Source organism: Oryctolagus cuniculus, chromosome 17 (genome assembly GCF_964237555.1).
Source record: "Oryctolagus cuniculus chromosome 17, mOryCun1.1, whole genome shotgun sequence".
In the NCBI taxonomy this organism is placed as follows: domain Eukaryota; kingdom Metazoa; phylum Chordata; class Mammalia; order Lagomorpha; family Leporidae; genus Oryctolagus; species Oryctolagus cuniculus.
The window spans coordinates 4,187,645-4,212,639 of NC_091448.1; the positions used below are offsets into that span (position 1 = coordinate 4,187,645).

Genomic DNA, 24,995 nt, shown 5'->3' on the forward strand with positions numbered 1-24,995 from the left:
GGACCTGCCTAGACCCCCTCTGGGACTTGACCCCGAGCCCTCGCCCTGGGGCAGGGGGAGAGAAGCCCTAATCCCCGAGGCGTTGAACTCCCTGCAAAGCCAACCCCACAACTTCAGTGCCTTCTAGAAAAGCGGTCTGGGCACAGGCACGCCCGCGGCCCTCCTTACCTGCCCGCACGCTTCCAGGACTCGGCTCCCCCCTCGGGGCCATCGCGGGCCCCGTGGCTGAGGGCGTGCAGGCGGCAGGGGCGACCCAGGCTCTGTGGGCTGCGCCCTGCCCAGCCCTGGCCTCTGTGGCCTGACCTGGCCCTCCCTCCTGCCCGCAGAGCTGCCCTGACTCGATCAAGGTCAGAGCCGCCAGGTCGCCGTGGCTCCGGAGCCTCTTCCTGCCCAACCTCACCCTGTTCCTGGACTCCGGACACTTCAACCAGAGCGAGTGGGACCGCCTGGAGCACTTCGGGCCGCCCTTTGGTTTCATGGAGCTCAACCACTCCCGTGAGTCCCCAACACGCCAGGGCAGGGGGCGGTGGGCGGCCGGGCCCCTGTATCCCATCGGCCTCCTCCCTGGAGGCCGCCGACACCCGTTCACCCCCGCCTCTCGTTGCAGTGGTACAGAAGGTGGTGGCCCACTTCCCCCCAGTGCCCCAGCAGCAGCTGCTCCTGGCCAGCAACCCCCCCGGGGGCTCCCAGTGCATCACGTGTGCCGTGGTGGGCAACGGCGGCATCCTGAACAACTCGAAGGTGGGCCAGGAGATCGACAGCCACGACTATGTGTTCCGGTGAGCCCCGGTCAGCCCCTCCTGCGGGCCTCAGCTGGGGACAGAGTTCGGGATGTGCCTCCCGCCCTCCCGCGTCTCCTTCCCGTCCCCACACCCCGCACCCCCGCACCCCCGCACCGCCCCTCTGCACGCACACGTCCTGGGGGAGCTTGTCTTTCTGCGCAGACTGAGCGGAGCCGTCATCAAAGGCTACGAGCAGGACGTGGGGACGCGGACCTCGTTCTACGGCTTCACCGCCTTCTCCGTGACCCAGTCCCTCCTCATCCTGGGCTCTCGGGGTTTCCAAAGCGTGCCCGTGGGGAAGGTGACCGGAGAGGGCGCGGTGTGGGCGCGGGGGGCCAGGCTCCGCTCACCCCAGGGGCAAAGCGGGGCTGCCCAGCCCCGGGGCCCCAAGGCCGCACTCTCAGACCGCACGCTGCCCTTGGCCCGCAGGACATCCGCTACCTGCACTTCCTGGAAGGCACCCGGGACTTCGAGTGGCTGGAAGCCCTGCTGCAGAATCAGACGCTGGCGAAGAAGAACCTTTTCTGGTTCAGGTACCCGCTGCCCCGACCCCACCCCACCCCCCGATCAAGCCGGGCAGTCAGCGGCCGACAAGGGTTGGACAGGCGGGCACAGCCTCAGTGACCGCCTGCAGGTGGCCATGCCCTGACCCTGACCTGGCCCACCCAGGCGGGGTCAGAGACAGCCCGAGTGACCCACTCTGGACCACAGGCGCAGGCCCCAGGAAGCATTCAAGGAAGCCTTGACATTGGACAAGTACCTGTTGCTGCACCCGGACTTCCTCCGGTACATGAAGAACAGGTGAGAGGGGGGGCAGGTGGAGGGCCCCGTGCCCCTTGTCCCTCCAGGGGTCTCACAGCGGGGACCTGGGCGCCTTCACAGATTCCTGAGGTCCAAGACCCTGGACACGGCCCACTGGAGAATATACCGCCCCACCACGGGGGCCCTCCTGCTGCTCACCGCCCTCCACCTCTGTGACAAGGTACGCTGCCACCGCTCTGGGCTCTCCCCAGGCCCGCGGGCGCTCACCTCTGGCCGGAGGGAGAGTGGGCTCGGGTGTGGGACGGTGCATGTGCACCCAGGGGACTTGCGCCCAGACCCCAGGGGTGGAACCAGGATACGGGGGCTTAGCCCCAGACTTAGCCCGGGAGCAGCACCTGCAGGCCGCCTGTCTCCTCCCTCCGCCGTGCAGGTGAGTGCCTACGGCTTCATCACCGAGGGCCACGAGCGCTTTTCTGACCACTACTACGACAAGACGTGGAAGAAGCTCATCTTCTACATAAACCACGACTTCAAGCTGGAGCGAGACGTGTGGAAGCGGCTACACGACGAGGGCCTCATCCGGCTGTTCCAACGCCCTGACACTGCCAGGGCCAAGAGCTGACCCGAGCCGCAGCGGCCTCGTGCCTCCCCGCCGTGCTGCCCCTCTCCGAGGGACCACTTGCAGAGAGGGAGGCTCCCGCGGGAGGACCGGCCGTCCACAGAGGTGGGGCAGCTGCCGCACGCCCCGCGGAGGCCGCCGAGACCAGGGGTCTCTAAGCATGTGGGTGACAGGTGGCCGACGCCCCAGGTGTCAGCTCCGGGGTCCAGAGGAAGGAGGCCGAACGCAGAGACGCAGGTGTGGTGTGGGCTCCAGCTCTCCTCGCAGCTGGGGGGTCCTGCAGGCACCACCTACGCTCACGGCAGATGGGCTGGAGGAGTCTTTCCGGGAGTGTCAGGTTCTAGAAGGGTCCACACTTTCCCTTGTCCTGGAGCTACCTGACAACTCTGTGCTGTAGAAAACTGTAGTCACACAGACAACGTCATCCATGGAAACACAAATAAATGTTGTACAACAAAGCTGACTCCCCGTGGCTAGTGCCGGTTTTGCACCTGCTGGCACACTGCGGCTTCAGCACTCCTGGCTGCCTGTCAGTTCTTGGAGTTTCCTTTGAACAAGTATTTACATCTTGCTGGTTTCTTCGTTAATCAGCCAGTTAAATAAATACAATTTGGACACACAGTCGTTTGTTTAAAAAGATTTGTTTATTTATTTGAGAGGCACAAGTTACAGACAGAGAGAGGTCTTCCATCGGCTGGTTCACTCCCCAAGAGGCTGCAACGGCCAGAGCTGGGCCGATCCGAAGCCAGGAGCCAGGAGCTTCTTCCAGGTCTCCCACGCAGGTGCAGGGGCCCAAGGACTTGGGCCGTCTTCTACTGCTTTCCCAGGCCATAGCAGAGAGCTGGCTCGGAAGAGGAGCAGCCCGGACACAAACCGACGCCCACACGAGATGCGGCTGCGGAGGCTTAGCCTACTGCGGCACAGTGCCAGCCCCGACGGTCACTGTGTACAGCACGTGTTTCTGGATGACAGAACTGCTCTGACAGACACACCGTCGGGCGATTCTGTTGCACAGAGACCCCAGAGCACAAGCGTGCGAACCCGGGTGGTGCAGCCTAGTGCGCGCCTACGCTGCCCGCACAGCCCTCTGCTCCTGGGTGAACCCCGAACAGCACGGACTGCCGGTAACCCTAACACAGCCGTGCGCGTGTGTCTGACACAGAAGACGGACGGGGACATTTCCGCTCCATTTTAATCTTCTGGGCCCACTGTCCCGTGCGTGATGACTGAAACCGCGCTGTGCTGTGAGTCAGGATCCTGCCCTTGAAAACACCTTCCTCTGGGGCTGGGGCTGGGGCACGGCAGGGGAAGCTGCGCTTCTAGTGCCGGCATCCCATGTGGGAGCACCTGTTCAGGTCCTGGTGGCTCCTCTGCCCATCCAGCTCCCTGCTGTGGCCTGGGAAAGCGGCAGAGGGTGGCCCAAGTCCTTGGGCCCCTGCACCCGTGTGGGAGACCAGGATGGAGCCCCAGGTTGAGGCTGTCTGGGGAGTGAACCAGTGGGCGGAAGACCTCTCCCTCTCTCACTGGCTCATCCTGCCTTCCAAGTAAGTACACAAACATTTTAAAAATACGTAAAATCCTTTAGCATTTCCTTAGGGCGGGTTTCTAAGCTGTGAAATGGCTCCTAGGGCACCCGCCCACGAGGACACTCCCAGCGATTGTGGAAAAACCTTGACCCGCGGGGGAGTGGTGTCCCTGCCTTTGCATTCTACCAGGGTCCGGGCCAGCCTCTGCCTCGGGGAGAATTTGAACCACAAAAAGACTTTCAGGTCACCCTGCCCTTACAGCCGGCTCTCCGGGGGCTGGGCTCTGGGACCTGCGGATTCTGAACAGGTCGGGGCCCTCTGTAAGTGGGTGGAAGAAAAAAAATGCAGGGGGCGGTGTCCCCCAGAGCGGGCGTCCAGGGTCTTGGGGTCTCCGACCAGGGAGCGCCTCGCTCCCAGGGTGGCGAGGGGCAGGCGGCGGCCTCGGGCCCGCGGGGGAGGATGGACCCGGCCCACAGCCCGGGGGCAGCGCCCGGGGACTCCGAGGGAAAGCGGGGTTTGGGGTGCGTTTGCGCCGGCGGGGCGGGTGTTGCTACCCTGGAGGATTGCAGACGGACCCCGCAGAGGCCGGGAACCGTCCCTCCCGGCCCGCAGTCCGAGAGCGGGGAGGTGCGGGGAGCGCAGGACGACGCCCGGGCTCCCGCAGCCCGACCCCGGCGTCCGCGGAGCTGAGCCGACCCGAGCGCGGGGCCCGCCGGGGTAGGGGAGCGCGCCTGGGGAGGCTCGGGGCCGGGGCTGTTTGCGGGGATCCGCCCGCACCGCCTCCTGCCGGCCTCGCGGGACAGCGCGCCGGGGACCGCGCCGCTGCCGGCGGGAGGGGGCGCCCGCGGCCCGCCGTGTCTCTCTCTCTCTCTCTCTGTCTCTCTCTCTCTCTCTCTCTCTGTCTCTCTCTCTTTCTCTCTTTCTCTCTTCCTCTCTTCCTCTCTTCCTCTCTTCCTCTCTTTCTCTCTTTCTCTCTTTCTCTCTCTCTCTCCCTCTCTCTCTCTCTTTCTCTCTTCCACTCTTCCCCTTTCTCCCTCCCTCCCTCCCCTCCTCTCCAACTCTGCGTTTGAAATGAATAAAATAAATCTTTAAAAAATATATAAATAGTATATGTCAGAGCTGTGGCGTAATGGGTTGAGCCGCCTGCAGTGCCGGCATCCCATATGGACGCCGGTTCAAGTCCCAGCTGCTCCACTCCCGATCCAGCTCCCTGCTAATGGCCTGAGAAAGCAGTGGAAGATGGCCCAAGTGGCCTCCTGCACCCACGTGGGAGACCAGGGTGAAGCTCCAGGCTCCTGGCTTCAGGCTGGCCCAGCGCTGGCCGTTGTGGCCATCTGGGGAGTAAACCAGAGGATGGAAGATCACTCTCTGTTTCTCCCCCTCTCTCCGCCCCCCCCCTTCTGTAATTCTTTCAATTACATAAATCAGTATTTGTAAAAAATAAAAAGCAGTGGGGTACTGAGGCATGAACAGAGAGCAGACAGAGCCCCGGGTACAAACGGGAGTCACTGGGTGGAAGCCGCCTGTGTGACGCTGGTGCTCAGACTACCCAGCAGCAGTTTGGAAGGAGATCAAACTGGGTCTGTAACTCCCACCTGACCGAAAAAAAAATCAATAAATGCATAAGTAAACCCCAGGCGGTTCAGAAAGTTCATGAAGAGGTGAGAGAAGAGTATCGGGAATTCATGGACGCGTGCTTTGTCTGGACGCAGGTCCCCCGACTGGAACCCAGAATCCAGGCAATCCAGGACTGGGCACACAGAAGTAATCAGAGGAAGTCACCGCAGAGTCCATCCAGGTGCTGAACCCGGAGCCTTTGGCTTTCCCGCAGGGAAGGACGTGTTAAGGACTTCCCGGAAGCCTGGGGAGACTCCGGCCGGCAAACCCCGGGCCTGGGAGGGTGAACCTCAGCGCACGGACTGGGACGAGGACCCAGAAATCCATAGCCGTAAATCCACGTCAGGAGGAGCAGTCTTTTCTCGGCACCGCGTGCCAGCAAATGAGTGTAGACCGAATAAAGTTAGAAACTCAGAACTGGACAAACGTCAGAGTGACGGATGCCAGCAGGACGCCTTCGTGCGAGCTGAAACTCGAAGGTGAGAGTCTGATGGATGACAAGACGGGTGCAGAGGCGCAGAGCATCCCCCCAAGACCCTTCCTGAGCACACAGGACAAACCAGGAGCTTCCCGACGGAGCGGCCTGACACCAGCACCCGGCCCAGCGGCCAGGGGCGCGGCTGAACCGGCACCGCCATTCCAGTCTCTTCATAAGGAAACCAAGCAAGCCCGCGTTGGGGAACATTCTACCAAGAACTGGCCTGCTCTCTCTTTAAAACGCAAGAGCACGGGGCAAGCGTTTGGCCCAGCAGTCCAGAAGCCCGCCTCTCACCCGGTTCCTGGCCGGCTCCGCTGACGCGCACCGTGGGAGTCCCCCAACGGGGGCTCCGGTGGCTGGGTCCCTGCCCGCGTGCGGGGACCTGGGCTGAGTTGCCAGCCCCTGGCCCTGGCCATGGCCCAGTCACTGAGGGCATTGGAACTGCAGTGACAAATTTGCAGGCGCCGAGCCACCTTGGATCCTGTGAGGAGTCTCAACTTTGAGTATTTTTTTCTTGCTGGATTTGCCTTGCTAGTATTTAGCTGCTGATTTTGGTGACTTTTTTATGTTTATTGATTTTCATCTACTTGAAAGGCAGAGCTACAGAAAGAGAGAGAGAGAGAGAGAGAGAGATCTTCCATCTGCTGGTTCCCTCCCCAAATGCCCACAATAGCCAGGGCTGGGCCAGGCCAAAGCCAGGAGCCTGGAGCTCCATCCAGGTCTCCCACATGGGTGCAGGGGCCCAAGCACCAGGGTCATCCTCTGCTGCCTTCCCAGGCCATTAGCAGGGAGTGGACGGGAAGTGGAGCAGCCGGGACTTGAACCAGCATTCACCTGGGAGGCCGGCACGGCAGAGCAGCAGCTTCAACCTGTTGCGCCCCCACCCACGCTGGACCCCAGTGTAGGGTTTTGAGCAGATCCTAATTTGACATTTATGAGACAGGAAAATGTTAGCATTGAATGAATTATTATAAATTGTTAGGTGTGTTGATGGCATTCTGGCTCTGTTTTTCCAAGAATCACTTTTACACATGGGCGAGGAGATATCTGGGATCTGCTTAAAATAATGTGGAGTGCGGGGGGCAGGGCAGAGGTGTAAGAAAACGGACTCGGGGCGGGCTCTGTGGCTCCTCTTACACCCACCCATATGGGTGCCGGCTGCTTCACATGTCCCAGCTGCTCCTCTTCCGATCCAGCTCCCTGCTATGGCCTGGGAAAGCAGTGGAGGATGGCCCAAGTCCTCGGGCCCCTGCACCCTCATGGGAGACCTGGAAGAAGCTCCTGGCTCCTGGCTTCGGATTAGCGCAGCTCCAGCCATCTGGGGAGTGAACCAGTGGATGGAAGACTCTCTGCCTCTCCTCTCTCTGTATAACTCTGACTTTCAAATAAACAAATAAATCTTTTTTAAAAAAATTTAAAACCATGCCAAATTACAGACTATTTAGGGAGCCAAGAGGAGAACGTGTTGCACACGACACAGGAGCAAGCTCAGACCACACAGTCAGCTTTGAACCCAGTTCCCCACACTGGAGCGCACACAGATTCTCCTCCCTGGGCCACACAGCGGGAGGGGAGCAGCACCTCCCCCCACCCCCGCCCCATCACTCAGCTCCTGGCCAAAGCAGAGGGGGTAGGACTCATGGGGAGCCGATACCCCGCCCCAGAAGCTGGTGCAACCCATGCCAACCGGAATGCCATTCTCCCGTTGAACGTCAAGGACCTAGAACAAGGAAATGAATTCATCAGCTCTGGGGCGCCCCGGGCCACGCCCCCTCTCGCCTGGGTGCCTTCAGCCCAGTGCCCTCGCCAGATCACCCGGCTTGGAGCCCAGCGTCCTTGTGTCTCTTTGTCAATTAAACAGGACCCCGAGGCTGATTTTTGGCCTGGTCTTGCTGCGTGTGGAGCCCGGCAAAGAGCAGAGTCTTGCACGCTTTATCTCCTTCTCCCGTTTCCCCAGATCCTATAACCACATCCAGGGAAAGGCAGCCCCCGGGTTCTCCCGCGGGAGCCGGCAGCTTCCGTGCTCCGGGAAGTTAACAAACCCAGCTTCTGCGGTCCGTATCGGACAGGGTTGATCACATCCCTGGAAGGAATGGCCACGCGTTGTAACGAAGGGACAACGTAGACAGCAGCGGGCGGGGGGCACAGGGCCAGGGATCTTAAACAGGGGTCTCCCAAGCTCTGAGCGGGGCAGACCCCCACAAGCAAGGGCCTGGCCAAGCTGCAGGACCCCAGCTGTGTGGGGCGCACAGATGGAAAACACAGCGAGATATTTGAGGTCAAATTAGGGTCTGTTATCCAGCTGGCGACGGCCCTCTCACAGAGCAAGTCCGGAGAAGACAGCCCTGAGTCTCAGTTGCGGGGGGGGGGGGGGGGTGGCTAAAGACAAAACTTACTTTCTATCTGTCGTTTAATTACATGTGAGGTGTGAGGGCTTGGATAAGCAGAAAGCAAGTATACAGAAGCCAGAAGCCGTTAGCCAATCAGCCAGTTTCTTTGTAACCTTATTGAAAAATGTAACGATTCAATTATTCAATTGTTTCCAGTTGGGGTCAGGCCTGGCGGCACCGACCTGGGTGCCCCCTGTGTTACCTGCGCTGCAGCCGGGAGAAGGCAGGAGGAGCCGTAGTCTGGTGGCCTTGGCCATTATCAAGCAAGCAGAGGTCAGAAATGGGCCAGTTACAAACCAACATTATTTTTATGAAGAACAGGCCCTGCTTTTAAAACAACCAAACAAATAACCTAGGGTCTATCACCACCCGGGCGTGCTGTAGCTTGTAGACGGTTTAAGCTCTTGAGTCACCTGTCACACGGTGTGGGTCAGATGTGCATGCGTGAGCCCTCCCTCCACGCCCAGCTAGGAAAGGCCTGACCCCCAGGAACACACCCCCTGTGCCTGCCGACGCTCCCTTGGGGAGAAGCACTCATTGTCTGGGTGTCTCCAGGGTGCACAGCGACGCACTCCTGATGGTTTTTCCGCCTGTCCATCAGTCCCGTGTGACAGGGGCCAACCCAGCCAGGAACTGATGACAGTTGAAGAAAAAAATTATTTTCCTTCCCTTCCTCACACAGCTGTGTTGAATTCCATCCTAATAAATAGAAACCATGTCCCAGAGGGGAAGAACAATATCAAACCACTTCAAGGAACAGGTGTAGCGGCACGGTGGGTTAGGCTGCCACTCAGAGGGCCTGGGATGGAGTCCCGCCTCTGCTTCCTGTCCAGCTTCCTGCTCAGGCACCTGGGAGGCAGCAGATGCTGGCCCGTGTGCTTGGGTTCCTGCCGTGTGTGTGCGAGGCCTGGCTGGGGTTCCTGGCTCCTGGCCCAGCATCAGCCGTGGTGGGCATTCGGGGACTGAACCCCCGGATGGAAGACCTCTCTCTCTCTCTCTCTCTCTCTCTCTGATGTTTTACCTTTCAAGTAAATACAATAAGTGTTTTTTAAAAAAAGAAAAGCAAGGAAAGAGGGAGGGAGAGAGCGTGCCGGCCTCAGCTGGAGCTACAGGTGCTCAGGGGCCACAGCTCCTCCCACGTCCCGGTCAGGCGCTTCTCAGTGCTTGAGGACATGGAACCCGAGTCCTTTACAGGTAGGATTGTCCTGCCTCACAGCAGAGGCGTGGGAAAGTGAGCTCCTGGCGTCTGGGAGATGCTACGGAGGAAGACAGAGCTCCCATTCCCTGCCTGGCTCACTTCTCCAATGCCTGCAGTGGCTACCGCTGGGCCAGGCCAAAGCTAGGAGCCAAGGACGTCATCCAGGTCTCCCACGTGGGTGGCTGGAGCCCAATTACTTGAGCCACCACCGGCTGCCTCCCGAGTGCATTAGCAGGGAGCTGGCGTCAGGAGCCCAGCCTCGGATCAGATGCAGTCACCCACTGTGTGTCACAGGTGTCTGAGCCGCCATCTTAACCCATGCCGCCTTGACTTTCCTACCCGTGTACAACCTGATTCTTTGTGTGTAAGTCACGGATATTTGCAAAGATCCTACTCCAAGTGTGGTTACATTCACAGGCTCTGAGCACACAGGAATTTTTGTTGTTCTTTTTAAAGATTTTCCATTTATTTGAAAGTCAGAGTTACAGAAAGAGAGGGGGGGGGGGCTCTTTCATCCGCTGGTTCACTCCCCAGATGGCCACAATGGCCAGAGGTGCACCAAAGTCAGGAGCCAGGAGCTTCCTCCAGGTCTCCCACACGGGTGCAGGGGCCCAAGGAGCTGGGCCATCTTCCACTGCTTTCCCAGGCCACAGCAGAGAGCTGGATGGGAAGCAGAGCTGCCAGGACTTGAACCATCACTGGTACGGGATGCCAGCACTGCAGGCAGTAAGTTAACCCGCTGTACCACAGCACCGGTCCCCTGTGAGGGACACTGTTCAAACCACGAACGACCCATGACATCCTCTTATGCACTCAGCAAACTCACCTGCACCTGCTGGCTGCCAGTCCGGTTGAGGTGCCGGGAACGAGAAGGTACAGCTGGCCGTCCCTGCCCTGGGAGTCTGCACGCTGAGGGACACATCAAACTGGCTACAAGTGAATTAGGGTGTGCATAACATACACCTGAGCTCTGTGCCTGCCAACTTTACAGCCGGAAGAGAGTGGTTATGGTTTCACAATTCCATAAAGAACCCGAACAATCCGCTGAATCTCACACCCTAAAGATGCAATAAAAATTATCTTCCTGGAAAATGAGAGGCTCCTTTAAGAAGGCTTTGGTTTATGAGAGCTGCTCCGGGCGAGAGTGTAGGGTGCCTGTCTGGGCCGCCCTATGGGCCGGGCAGCTTCCATCCGGGTCTCAGCCGAGAAGGTGGCGACAGCTGGGGTGGCCGAGCGTCTCTGCACAAGCGCAGCGCCGGGCACCTGCACGGGGGAACGAATGAATGACTGAATAAGTGAACAAACATCTCAGAAAGAAGCCACGCTAACGAAAGCATGAAGAGTGGGGGCAGGGGAGGCGGGTGTTTGGTGCCACGGCCAAGTCGCTGCCGGGGACACACGCGGCCCACCTTGGAGGCCTGGCTATGTGTTCTGGCTCTAGCTCCTGATTGCAGCTTCCTGCGGGGGGGACCCCGGAGGCAGCCGTCACGGCTGGGTTCTCTCCAAACACGTGGGAGCCCCCGATTGAGCCCCCAGCTCCTGAGAGCTTTGGCGTGGCCCGTCCCCAGCTGCGGTGGGCATTTGGGGCCTAAACTAGAAGGCGGAAACTCTCTCTGATCCTTGATGTCTTTCTGCCTCTCAAAAACAAACAAATGGAAATGGTGCAGGGCACGGCAGGGTCAATTGCCGCTTGCAGTGCCGGCTTCCCAGATTGGAGCGCTGGTTCCAGTCCCGGCTGCTCTGCTTCCCATCCCGCTCCCTGCGGTGCACCTGGGGAAGCAGCAGCAGAAGCCAGAGAGCTTGGGCCCTGCACCCGTGTGGGAGACCCGCCTGGAGCTCCTGGATAAGGCCTGGCCCAGCCTCAGCTGTTACAGCCATTTGAGGACTGAACTAGGGAATAGAAAATCTCTCTCTCTCTTTCCCTCTCTCTCTCTCTGTAGCTCTGCCTTTCACATAAATTTTAAAAAATCTTTTTTTTTTAAGATTTATGTATTTATTTGAAAAGCAGTGTTACAGAGAGGTCTCCCATCCACTGGTTCACCGCCCAGATGACCACAATGGCTGGAGCTGAGCTGATCCAAAGCCAGGAGCCAGGAGTTTCTTCTGGGTCTCCCACACAGATGCAGGGGCCCAAGGACTTGGGCCATCTTCCACTGCTTTCCCAGGCCACAGCAGAGAGCTGAATGGGAAGCAGAGCAGCTGGGACTCGAACCCGTGCCCGAATAGGATGCTGGCACTGCAGGCAGCAGCTTTACCTGCTACGCCACAGCACTGGCCCCATCTTATTTATTTGTCTTATTTTATTTTATTATTTTTAAGGAGTGTGTTGGAGAGATCAGGAGAGATTCAGGAGGACGGATACCCGGCTGTAGCAGGTGGATGGAGGGCAGTAGCCGGGGCTCCCGCTCTAGTCCTCACCCTGCTGACCGTACACACAGAGAAGGCTACGGCGAAACACTCGTGTTCACGGAGGGCGTCTTACAATCCTGTGGGTTTTCACCTGCCCTCAAACCGTTTGCTGATCAGCTTGTGGACCACGTGGCACTCTCAGGATTACCCACTGTGGGAGGTGCGGGGAGCAGCCCTGTGCTGCCACCTGTCCTGCGCTGTGAGTCCTGCTACTGGGACGCTGGGAGGCCTGAGGTCAGCCGTGCTGTCCCCGTGATTAGGTGATTACGTGACTGCGCTGGCAGACAGTGAGGCGGCAGGTGCTCCTGGCTGGCCGGCTAAGACAAGCACGGTGACGGACAGCCGTGCACCGCTAGGCGGATAAGATGACGGCCCGGGGCCTTTCCCTCCAAGGAGCCCAGAGGACGCCCCCTCTGGGGCCACAAGTGCCCACGCCTTCCGGCTGCATGTGCACCATGTCTCGCTGTGCCGCGCCCTCTGTGCGAATTCTCTCTGCAGAGACTGATGGGAAAGCCCGTGGCTTCATGGCCGTCGGTGAGTCACCGTGGAGGAGGCGTCTTCCCAGGGCCCTCGGGAAACGGCTGCACGGGCGCGGTGTCTGGATCGTCCCTGGCGCTCTGTGCGAGAACGGTCGGCTCTCACCCACCCTGGCCTTTCCTCTATTCCTTCTGCTTACTCCGCCTTGATGCGCACTGCAGTCCACAGACTAATTCCGGAAGGCTCTGCGCCTCCTCGGCTCGTCCTTGGGTTAAAGGACCTGGGAGAAATTACAGTCCTTGAGGTTATTGTCGCCGGGTGTTGGGGAAACCAGGCTGCCCTGGCTGGTCCCACTGCGGAGCTGGGAGCCAGGGAACCAGAGGCTGACCCAGCCACACACACCTACACCCCACACCCCCAATCCCAACGCAGGAGCTGCCCAGGGTGGTACAAGTCACGCGCTTCCACCTCTGGCCCGGCCTGAGAGCGAGAGGGACCACGTCCCTGCCGCCTTCGCCTCGTGGGCCCCGCTGGGCCCTGGGCCGGGGCGGGATGAAGGCTGACTCGTGGCACACCCGGCCCGGGGCAGCCCTCCTGCGCTGCCTGTACTCGCCCTGGGCTGCTTCCTGTTCTGGGGCTGTCAGCAGCCCGGGGAGGAAGTGCCGCTGCCCGAGGCTCCCCTGGGCAGGCAGCAGCTTTCCCTAGAGACAGGGCCCAAACCACCAAGTGGCTGGGAAGTGCCTTCCGTCCTGGTGCTTCCAAAATCCGCAGTTTCAGAAACGTGGCCGGGTATTCGCTCATGCTGCCTACATCAGCATTTGGGTGGGTTCAGCTCGGGCCAGGGGTGGGTACCCAAGGGGGGTCCATCCAGGACCCAGCTGGACCACCCATGATGGCCTGGCTCTTCTGTCCATCAGCTGGTGCCTGCTCTCTGCTGGCTACCTCGCTTCTCCTCCCCAAGGCCTCTCGTCGCCCAGCAGGTGCACTGGGCCTCTTGGCAGGTGGCAGAGGGTTCTGCTGTGGAGTGGGGTGCATGCGTGGCTGTCGCTGCCCTCGTCCACAGTTGCGCGTGCACCGGTGACACCACATCTCTGTGCCGAGCCGAGCCCTGCTGTCACCACGGTGGACGCCTGGCCATGCAAACACACCAGTCCCTCACCAAACAGAACACAGCACCTGTCCCAGCACCTCAGTTCACTCCGCCTGGGACCCCAACCACCAACATTTGTGGCATGCCTCCAGTGTTTCCAGAGCTGTCACGGACACATTTCGTGGGCACGGCCGTCCTTACCAAGTTGGCACAGCTGTTGCCTCTCCGTGTCACGAATGAGGAAACGGAGGCGGAGGGCATATAGGGAACTTGACCTCGCTCCCCTGGGGCTGGGAGTCCCCCCTCCTAAGTGCTCTCCTCCTTCACAGGTGTCTGGAGAGTCCTCCCCCCTCCCTCCCTAGTGCCAGCTGGGGGCTGGGGGCTGGGAGCGGCTGTGCACACATCCCCGCCTCTCTGGAGGGAGCCAGCAGCCAGGGAGGACTAGGGAGTGAGCAGGCAGGGCTGCGCGGGCCCAGCTGGGACCCGGGACTCCCTGGGGAGAGAAGCAGGTGAGGACTTGCTCTGGGCGGGGGTGGGGATTGTCCCAGGGAGCAGCAGCCTTGCATTCCCGGCCTTGCATTCCCCACAAATGCTTAGCAAATGGGAGAACCGGCCAGAGCGGCTGGGAGCGGGGAGGCCCCGGCCGTGAAGGCCACCAGCTGCCCCCTCCCTCGCTATCCACCCAGGTCCCAGCCACGTGTGCACCCCAGGTGCTCCCCAGCCAGTGTGATCGCGTGCCCTCAATATTCTTACAAAGCGTGACTTCAATCCAGGGAGAGGATCCTGTGGCCAGGTGGGGGACGACATCCAACTTTTGGTTAAAAAAAAATTTGTTTCATAATAGAGTAATAGTGTGTGTGTGTGAGAGAGAGAGAGAGAGAGAGAGAGAGAGAGAGAGAGAGAGAGAGAATCCTCTGTCCACTGGTTCGCTCCCCAAATGCCTGCAACAGCCAGGGCTGAGCCAGGCCAAAGCCAAGACCCTGCAACTCCATCCGGGTCTCCCACACGGGTGGCAGGGGCCCAGATATTTGGGGCATTTTCCTCTGCTTTCCCAGGAGCATTATCAGGGAGCTGGATTGGAAGTGGAGCAGCCGGGACTCAAGCCGGCATTCAGACGCGCGATGCCAGCGTCACAGGTGGCGGCTTAGCCTGCTGTGCCACAGCGCCAAGCCCCCACCTCCAAAGTCTTGTCACTGGGGTTGTCCTAGGCAAAACCACTGTGCCACGGCCCCCACAGTGTCTCCAGGATACCCCGGTCCACGCGGGCTGGAAGAGGTCGCGGGCTGGAAGAGGTCTCGGTCTCAACGACGGTGGTGGGATCAGTGCTCCGAGGGCTCGGGGGTCAGGCTCTCCTGGCTCCACACACACGTGTGTTTTCACAGCGGGGCAGCCACGGTCGAGTGGCACCGGCCCCCGGGAAAGTCCACAGGAGCGAGAGCTGGTCAGGCCCAGGTGCTGCATCGCGCTCGCTGGCGGTTAGCTGGGGGGACAGGAGGGGGGCTGACCTGGGGGGGATGAGGCAGGGGCAGGGATGCGACCTGCAAGACAATGGGGCGCTGGAAAATGTTCAAGATCAAGGTGACAAATGCGTTCAGTTTGGACTCCAAACTAATAAGAAAAAAAAAAATAAGCACCGTGAATAATTTTAACAGATGCACCACAGGCAGAAAAGTAACAAATCGCTAGCACTGACTGAGAAAGTTAATGAATTACGTGATACATGCAATGCTACAGCAGCACAATTGAGATTAATGAGAAGCCAGTTTTAAGTGTCACAATTTTAATATTTTTCTCTTATTGCTGGCAAGGCCGACCCCAGCCCGCACCGATCACTTGCTCGGTGAGGCACAGTGCACAAATCAGTCCTCTTATCTGTGTCTCACTTCTGAAGAAACCACATTTATTCTTTTCAAGAAGTTGGAAAGCCTTCCCGTGAACAGGTCTGTAGGAAAAGATGGCAAAGAAACGTCTGCAGCCCTGACAGCGTCGTGGGCGCCGCCGTGAGAACCACAGCCCGCTCCGTCCTGCCCTGGTCCGGATCCCCCAGCTCGCACGCGAGCTTGGCCGTCAGCTGCGTTTCTTTTTGCAAACTCGGTCTCCGCTCCGCTTCCATTCAGGGCATGAGTCGGCCTTTTTATAAATTCGCAAAATACAACGGGAGCAATTTTCATCACTGCGTTTTTCATAAAATAATTAATCATCCCAAAATGGCTTTGATTGAAATGACACCCCTCGCCTTGGGTGTGCAATTAGAGCCTCTAATGAATTTTGATTAGGCACCGGCTCGAGATGGAGGCCATTTCAGAGCGACTGATTTTCGTGAAAGTTTATTTTACAAAGATGCTTACACTTGATTATTCCAGAACACAGAGCACTTGAACTTTTTTTAAAAGCAAATCTTTATTTTTGTTTATTTGAAACAGCAAGAGTGACAGAGAGACAGAGTCAGAGACAGAGAGAGACAGAGAGATCTTCCATCCTCTGGTTCACTCCCCAAGTGGCCAGGGCTGGGCCAGGCCAAAGTCAGGAGCTACAAACTCCATCTGAGTCTCCCCTGTGGGGTGCAGGGGCCCAAGGACTTGGACCATCCTCCACTGCTTTCCTGGGCCACAGCAGAGAGCTGGATGGGAAACAGGCGGGACTTGATCCCAGGCCCTCTGATATGGTGTGCAGGACGTCCCAAGCTGCAGCTTAACCCATTGCAGCGCAGTGCCTCCCCCCACTCAGCCCCCAGAAAACTTGGAATTTTGATGAGGTCCCTATAGCTTTTTTTTTTTCCCCACAGGCAGAGTGGACAGTGAGAGCGAGAGAGACAGAGAGAAAGGTCTTCTTTTTCCGTTGGTTCACCCCACAATGGCCGCTGTGGCCGGTGTACCACGCTGATCCGAAGCCAGGAGCCAGGTGCTTCTCCTGGTCTCCCATGGGGTGCAGGGCCCAAGCACTTGGGCCATCCTCCACTGCACTCTCTGGCCACAGCAGAGAGCTGGCCTGGAAGAGGAACGACTGGGACAGAATCCAGCACCCCGACCGGGACTAGAACCTGGGGTGCCAGCACCGCAGGCGGAGGATTAGCCTATTGAGCTGCGGCACCGGCTGGTCCCTATAGCTTTTTTATGGTGAAAAAAACATATTTAGAAGATGGGCTTGGCGTAGATGATCTTAGCTTAGCGACCACGTCCAAAGCATCAGAACCAAGGGCCAGGTGGACGCAGGCCTTCTCCCATCGTGTCCCACCCGGGAGCTCACCTTCATCACCACAGTGTCATGGGTTTGTTATTTATTTATTTGAAAGTCAGAGTTATATAGAGAGAAGGAGAAAGGAGAGAGAGTGAGGTCTTCCATCTGCTGGTTCACTCCCTAGATGGCTGCAATGGCCAGGGCTGGGCCAGGCTGAAGCCAGGAGCCAGGAGCTTCTTCCAGGTCTCCCACAGGGTGCAGGGGCCCAAGCACTTGGGCCATCTTCTGCTGCTTTCCCGGGCCACAGCAGAGAGCTGGATGGGAAGTGGAGCAGCCGGGACTCAAACCAGTGCCCATATGGGATGCCGGCACTGCAGGTGGCAGCTTTACCCGCTGTGCCACAGCACCGGCCCCTCACTGTCACAGCTTCTTCCCAGCCTGCTGGCTCTGGTGCTTTTGGCCTTGACAACCACCGTGAACACGAGTGTGTTGCTGTCTCTGTCTTCATGGCGGGCTCAGTGGCCAGGAACTGGATGCTGACACAGCGGGCAACCTGCTCCCCTGGGGCTCTGCTCCGAGGGGGCCTGGCTGCCTCCCGGGGCCTGGCGTCCCGGCCGCTGGGGCCTGGGCAGTGGGTCGATCTCGTTTGTGTGCTCTGGACGGTCTCAGCACTGCCTTCTTGGCCTTTGCTGTGGCCGTGGCTTTGGGAGGGGGCAGAAGCTTCCTGTGTTGCCCCTGGTGAAACAGACATCTTCATGTTTCTAAAACGTCGCTGTGGTATAGTGGGTTGAGCCTCCGTGGTGCCAGCATCCCATTCGGGCTCCAGTTCGAGTCCCGGCTGCTCCACCTCTGATCCAGCTCCCTGCTGATGGCCTGGGAGAGCAGTGGAAGACAGGACAAGTGCTTGGGCCCCTGCACCCGCGTGGGAGACCCGGGGGAAGCTCCTGGCTCCTGGTTTCAGATCGGCCCAGCTCCGGCCGTTGTGGCCATTCAGGGAGTGAACCAGTGGATGGAAGACCTCTCTCTCTCTCTCTCTCTCTCTCTCTCTCTCTCTGTCTCTCCCTCTCTCTGTGTGTAACTTTGCCTCTCAAATAATAAATCTATTAAAAATAAAATGTGTAATGACATCTGTTTCAGATGTAGAAACAAAAACAAACTGGCCCCTTTTCATGGATGACTTCAGACGTAAGCAGAAGCGGAGTGCGCAGTGCAGTGAATGCCGGTGCCACCCCCTGGCTCCCGCGGCGGCGGACCCAGACCTCCGGCGGCGGCAGACCCAGCCACTCTTGCTTCATCCGTCTCCCCAGGGCTCCCCACTCACAGCTCAGACTTGCTCCTAGCGGATCCCATGCACCACACTGTTTCCCTACAAGGACGTCAGTATGCGGCGTTAGCACTGTGGGGGGACCGAGTGCCCCGGCTGAGCTCGGAGAGGCATCCCCACCCCCGCCACCCCCCCCAGACTTAGCCCAGGTCCTGACTTCCTGTGTGCAAGAAAACAGAGGTGAGCAAAGAAGCAGGATCTCGGCACAGGCACAGGGACAGTGCACGCTCAGACGTGAGTGCTGCCAACCTCAGGTGCGGGAATCCCCCCACCCAGGCTGGTCGCACTTCGGCAGGGTAGTGCCCGATGGGATGGGGGTGGGGCTGCAGTGACCCGGGGGTCTCCAGGAAGGTGGAGCCGTGGGGAGCTCGTGGCTTCTGGAGCGTGACGGAAGGCGAGGCCGAGCAGCCTGGTGCAGAGTGGCCGCGCTGGACTTCAGCCGAGCTGAGTCAGCCGGCCGAACTCAGCGACGTGTCCCTCACCGACTCCTCGCCCACGTCACTAGTAACAAAGAACTCATGGAAAGCGTAACCACAATGTTATTATCACACCTTTAAAAAGCTAACAGCCGGGCCAGCTCTGCGGCGTAGCGGACCAAGCCACCACCTGCAACACCGGCACCCTATACGAGAGCCAGTTCAAGTCCCAGCTGCTCCATTTCCAATCCAGCTCCCTGCTAATGCACCTGGGAAAGCAGTGGAAAACGGCCCTAGTGCTTGGCCCCTGCCGCCCACGTGGGAGACCCAGAAGAAGCTCCTGGCTCCTGGCTTCAGCCTGGCCCAGCCCCAGCTGTTGCAGCCATCTGAGGAGTGAACCAGTGGATGGAAGACCTCTCTCTCTGTCTCTTCCTGTCCCTCTCTGTAACTCTGCTTTTCAAGTAAATAAAAATAAATCTTAAAAAAAAAAAAAAGCTAACCAGGTCAGGGACCGACAGCAGATTAAGCTGTGACACCCGGACAGCCCAGTTCGGAGTTCTGGTTCAAGTCCCACCTGCCTGCTTCTGACCCAGCTCCCGGCTGATGCACCTGGAAGGCAGCAGAGGACGGGCCAAGTGCCTGGAGACCCAGATGCAGCTCCAGGCTCCTGGCTTTAGCCTGACCCCGCTGTTGCACTCATTTTGGGGAGTGAACCAGTGAATGGAAGCTCTCTCTCTCTCTCTCTCTCTCTCCCTCTCTCTCTCTTTCTTCTTCTTCTTCTTCTTCTTCTTCTTCTTCTTCTTCTTCTTCTTCTTCTGTAGCTCTGCCTTTTGAATAAATACATCTTTATCTTTAAAAAGTTAGATTCAGGCTGGCGCCGCGGCTCAATAGGTTAATCCTCCACCTGTGGCGCTGGCACACCGGGTTCTAGTCCCAGTCGGGGTGCCGGATTCTGTCCCGGTTGCCCCTCTTCCAGGCCAGCTCTCTGCTGTGGCCTGGGAGTGCAGTGGAGGATGGCCCAAGTACTTGGGCCCTGCACCCCATGGGAGACCAGAGAAGCACCTGGCTCCTGCCTTCGGATCAGAGCGATGCACTGGCCACAGCACGCCAGCCGCGGTGGCCATTGGGGGGGGTGGTGAACCAACGGCAAAGGAAGACCTTTCTCTCTCTCTCTCTCTTTCTCTGTCCACTCTGCCTGTCAAAAAAAAAAAAAAAGTTAGATTCACCAAATATCCAGTTCATACTCAAATTTCCCTTGTTCACAAATCGAATGTTAAGACGCAATCTGGGTTCCCAGCAGGCGGCGCGCTGCAGACCAACTCCCTGGGGAACTGGGCAAGCAGCATGAACAGCCGACGTCCCCAGCCCTCTCTCCCAGCCCTCTCTCCCAGCCAGTGAGACAGAAACCCCACAGTGCGCAGCCCAGAGCAGGGGACTCCCTCCCACCCCAGGCTTTCCTCCCGGGAGGCGCAGGTCGCCCCGAGCACCTGCTCCCGAGGCTGAGTGCAGGGCTGCGGGGCTGCTTCCCTCTTCGCTGCGTGGCTCCCACTGGGCGCACGGCTCTCACACACAGCAGGGCCAGCGTCCACCGCTCCTCCCCAGGGCCGTGTCCACGACGCGTCAGAGCCCAGCATCCTGAGAACAGAGGGCGCCTTGTCTTCCCTGCCCGCTGTCCTGGGCGTTGGAGCCTCCTCCCTGTGTTTCCAGGACAACTCCTCATCCCCCACACATCAGGGCCTGAGAAGTGCAGGCCCCTACCTGTCCGGCCATCTCACCTGCTCCCCAGGGGCAGCTTTAGAGGCGGTCTTGAGGGGTTAAGTCACAAAGGCCAGGCCACCTTCCAGCCCTGGTCCCCCTGGAGCCCTGCACCCACCCTGGTGATGACCCAACAATTGCTCCCTGTGCTGCTCGTGGGGAGGGGGAGGCTGGGCTCTTGGGGGGGTCTGAATGTCTCCCCAGCACCAGTGAGCTCCCTGTCCCAGCCCCTCCCACCGGCAGCCCTAAGGGACTCACCTGCCCCCAACCAAGATCTGTCCATCACAGCACAAAGGCGGGGGTGGGGCAAAGCTGGATCAGTCTCGAGAACTTCAACAAAAATCACGCCCCTCCCCACACATGGTGCTGGAGCCACCGGACATCCATGAGCCCAACATCAACCTCACTGCAACACACAGCAACTCATAGAACACACAGAGACCCAGAGGTAGACCAGAAGGCTGAACTGGCGCAGCACAGAGAAGCAAACCCTTGGGCCTTGGGGCTAGGCGGAGCTCTTCAACTTGACACAGCCAGGGCTGGAGCAGGCTGAAACCAGGAGCCTGGAGCTCCATCCGGGTCTCCCGCGTGGGTGCAGGGGCCCAGGCACGCGGCCATGCTCCGCTGCTTCCTCAGGACCATTAGCAGGAAGCAGGATCGGAAGTGGAGCAGCCAGGACTCAAACCAGCAACCACATGGCCTACCAGCGTTGCAGGCGGTGGCTTAACCTGCTTCTTTCTCCACAGCGCCGGCCCCATTGGGCCTTGTCGATGCCACCATCCTGTTGTGACACTGTACCATCTCATCTTCCAGGGTGTTACCGCTGGGTGAAAGCTGGTAACAGGGTCATGCTGTCTCGCCCCATTATTTCTTACAACTGTGTATGAGCCTACAGGTTTACTTTAAAAACTATAGGCCAGGACTCGGCGTTCAAACGCACAGCAGGCTTTCAAACTGACTGAAGCTGACTGAAGAGCCCACAAGCCACAGGTGACTCCGCTGCCCCGCGTGGCTGGGTCCGCTCAGTCCCCGTCTCGGCCGACTCCTCGGCATCACGGGGATGCCCTCCCCCACCACACTCCTGGAAACACGTCCAGAGCTCTGCCCTCAGCGGGTCTGCTCGCTGTTGGAACAGGTCCACGTTCTGATGACAAGACCCGAGCAGAAATCCAATCCTCCCTCCCTCCCTCCCTCTCTCTCTCTCTCTCTCTTTTGCATTTAATAAATTACAGCAAAATATACATAACATAAAATTTGCCACTTTAGCCATTTAAAATTTTTTTTATTTTATTTGAGAGGCAGAGAGACAAAGAGCTCCCATCGGCTGGCTCAGTCCCCAGATGCCTGCAGTGGCCAGGGCTGGGCTGGACCTGGGCCAGAACCAAAGCCAGGAGCTGAAATTAAATCCACATCTCCCACGTGGGTGGCAGGCAGCCAGTTACTCGACCTATTGCTGCTGCCGCTCAGGGTCTGCATCAGCAGGACTGACGTGGGGAGTTGGAAGCGACACTTGAACCCAGGTCCTCCACCCTGGGGCCTGGACATCTGGACCCAGCCTGGGGACCCCTGGGCCAGGCACTGGCTCCCATCCTGGCTGTTCACGGGGAGAAGATCCGCATCTTTGTGTGGCTAACCTCCAGAGCTTTCTTTATTAAAAAAAAATCTTATTTATTTGAAAGACAGGATTACAGGAGGAGAGAGAGAGAGGTCTTCCATCCGCTGGTTCACTTCCCAGATGGCCACAATGGCCAGAGCTGTGCTGATCCGAAGCCAGGAGCCAGGAGCTTCTTCCAGGTCTCCCACGTGGGTCCAGGGGCCCAAGGCCTTGGGCCATCTTCTACTGCTTTCCCAGGCTATAGTAGGGAGCTCAATCAGATGTGGAGCAGCCGGGACTAGAACCAGCGCCCATATGGGATGCCGGCACTGCAGAACGGGGTTTCAACTGCTGCACCACAGCCCCGGCACCTCTTCTTCTTTTTTCTTTTTTTAATGAAACCCTCAGGGACCAATTACAGTTCTGTGGTATTATGATGCTGGCCTGTCATCATGCATTTGCTAATTTGGGGAATAAAGTGGCCACCACCTGATAACTGAGTCCAGGGTTGGGGGTGGAGCAGAAAGGGATGAGCGGCATAAAGTCTGGTACCAGCCATGATCGATGCCACCACTGAGAGGGGGCACAGACTGGGAAAGGGTCTGGGGGACACGAAGGCCTCAGGAGGGCACCCCCCCAAGGAGCCCAGGGCCCCAGGGATGCCCCTTGTCTGGCTGAGCAGGTGCCCGGCTGAAGCCAAGGGCCTGGCCCTGAAATGCAGACAAATTCAGGACTCAGCGCCGGGCTTAGGGAGAGGAGCACCCAGGCTGGAGATCCTGGGGAGCTCAGTGCCAAGGCCAAGGGCAGAGCCAGCAGGGCCGGCACCGGTGCTGGGGTCCCAGTGGCCCCAGTGGGTCAGGTCCAGCCTCCGTGGCGTGATCAGCAGAGAGAAGTGGAGACAGAAGAGACTTCCTCTTGCCAAGGACTTGGCTGAGGAGAGAAGGGAGCAGCTAGGAGGGGTGCAGTGTGACAGAGGTTACTTGTTCGGCTTTGCTCTTCAGGGTGATATCTGGGGGCGTGTCTGGGAGCTGTGCAGAGGATGGGGCGGCTGCCATAACAAGACCTGAACAGGAGGAAGACACAGCACCGGAAGCAGGGTGGCCTGTGGGAACGGAGAGGAGGATGGGTAAGAATTCCTAAGGGATCAGAGAGAGCTCACCCTCAGTGGGTGGGACGCATTTCTGCACCTGCGAGCCCAGGCACCAACCACCCTTTTACCCCAGATTCTTTTTTTTTCTTTTTCTGATGTTTTATTGATTATTTGAAAGGCAGAGTTACAGAGAGGGAGGGAGAGAGAGCGCGAGTGAGTGAAATCTTCCATCTACTCCCCAAATGGCTGCAACATCCCGGGCTGGGCCAGGCCCAAACCAGAATCCCGGGGCTCCAGATGGCTCTCCCCTACTGGTGGCAGGAGTCCAAGGGCTTGGGCCGTCCTCTGCTGCTTCCCCAGCTGCACCAGCAGGGAGCTGGATCAGAAGTGGAGCAGCTGGAACATGAACCGGTGCCCAGATGGGATTAACCGGCTCCAACACAAAGCCAGCCCCAGCCTCTCCTTTCAGGTTGGAATAGCAAATGGCCTTGGAAGAGAAAAGTGGTGCCTCCCTCTGGTTCCCTTCGCCCAGGGCTCCTCACTGCTCTGCAAAACCCACCTGGGCCTGCCTGCTCACCCTCGTGGGCCTGGCAGGTAGGAAGTGACACAACCACGGACGGCCACCAGCTGTGACGTGAGTGGCAAAGTCCTTAGTCTCTGAGCCAGGGGTCGCACGCCTTCTGCCAACAGACACGGATCTGAGGCGGGCTGACCCTCCCCTCCCCGTCCTTCTCAGAAGATGTGGACGTGACTTCGGAGTGAGAGGCGCGGCCAGGTGGGGCTCGGCCCGACTGTCTTCGTACGAGTCTGGTTTTTGTTGTTGTTGTTACTATGATGAAACAGCTGGGGCTAGGGAGCTACGAGAAAAGAGGTTTGAGATCAGCATTGTAGCACACCAGGAACAAGGTGCTGCCTGTGATGCCGGGATCCCACGTGGACACTGGTTCGAGTCCCGGCTGCTCCACTTCCGGTCCAGCTCCCTGCTGTGGCCTGGGAAAGCAGCAGAAGATGGCCCAAGTGCTTGGGTCCCCGCCACCCACTTGGAAGACCTGGATGAAGCTCCTGGCTTTGACCTGGCCCAGCCCTCCCTGGCCGTTGCAGCCACCTGGGGGGTAAAACAGCAGCTGGATACTCGCTCTCTCCCTCCCTCCCTCTCTCCCTCTCCCCCCCAAAACTCATTCAAATAAACAAATCTCTAAGAAAAGAGGTTCATTCTGGTTCTCAGGCTGAGGCCTCCACCCCAGGACCACCGCTGACCCTAACCACGCCCCAGGACCACCGCTGACCCTAACCACACCCCAGGACCACCGCTGACCCTAACCACGCCCCCAGGACCACCGCTGACCCTAACCACGCCCCCAGGACCATTGCTGACCCTAACCATGCCCCCAGGACCACCGCTGACCCTAACCATGCCCCCAGGACCACCGCTGACCCTAGCCACGCCCCCAGGACCACCGCTGACCCTAACCACGCCCCCAGGACCATCGCTGACCCTAGCCACGCCCCAGGACCACCGCTGACCCTAACCACACCCCCAGGACCATCGCTGACCCTAACCACGCCCCAGGACCATCGCTGACCCTAGCCACGCCCCCAGGACCACCGCTGACCCTAACCACGCCCCCAGGACCACCGCTGACCCTAACCATGCCCCCAGGACCACCGCTGACCCTAACCACGCCCCAGGACCACTGCTGACCCTAACCACGCCCCCAGGACCACCGCTGACCCTAACCACGCCCCAGGACCACCACGCCCCAGGACCACTGCTGACCCTAACCACGCCCCCAGGACCTCCGCTGACCCTAACCATGCCCCCAGGACCACTGCTGACCCTAACCACGCCCCAGGACCATCGCTGACCCTAGCCACGCCCCCAGGACCACCGCTGACCCTAACCACGCCCCCAGGACCACCGCTGACCCTAACCATGCCCCCAGGACCACCGCTGACCCTAACCACGCCCCAGGACCACCACGCCCCAGGACCACTGCTGACCCTAACCACGCCCCCAGGACCACTGCTGACCCTAACCACGCCCCAGGACCACTGCTGACCCTAACCACGCCCCCAGGACCACCGCTGACCCTAACCACGCCCCAGGACCACCACGCCCCAGGACCACTGCTGACCCTAACCACGCCCCCAGGACCTCCGCTGACCCTAACCATGCCCCCAGGACCACTGCTGACCCTAACCACGCCCCAGGACCATCGCTGACCCTAGCCACGCCCCCAGGACCACCGCTGACCCTAACCACGCCCCCAGGACCACCGCTGACCCTAACC

General features: G+C 59.3%; 1 protein-coding gene across 4 annotated transcripts in view; it reads left to right on the top strand.

Annotated features, from left to right (window-relative positions):
• ST6GALNAC1 (ST6 N-acetylgalactosaminide alpha-2,6-sialyltransferase 1) overlaps positions 1–2,784 on the top strand; it is a 41,011-nt gene extending 38,227 nt beyond the window's left edge. For all 4 annotated transcript variants that reach the window (XM_051838341.2, XM_051838340.2, XM_051838342.2 and 1 more), the window contains 7 exons: positions 327–495; positions 608–779; positions 945–1,083; positions 1,212–1,315; positions 1,494–1,583; positions 1,665–1,764; positions 1,975–2,784. In XM_051838341.2, coding sequence (XP_051694301.1) covers positions 327–495; positions 608–779; positions 945–1,083; positions 1,212–1,315; positions 1,494–1,583; positions 1,665–1,764; positions 1,975–2,166 — 966 coding nt within the window. In that variant the 3' untranslated portion in view covers positions 2,167–2,784. The remainder of the gene's footprint in view (positions 1–326; positions 496–607; positions 780–944; positions 1,084–1,211; positions 1,316–1,493; positions 1,584–1,664; positions 1,765–1,974) is intronic.
• The last annotated feature ends 22,211 nt before the right edge of the window (positions 2,785–24,995 follow it).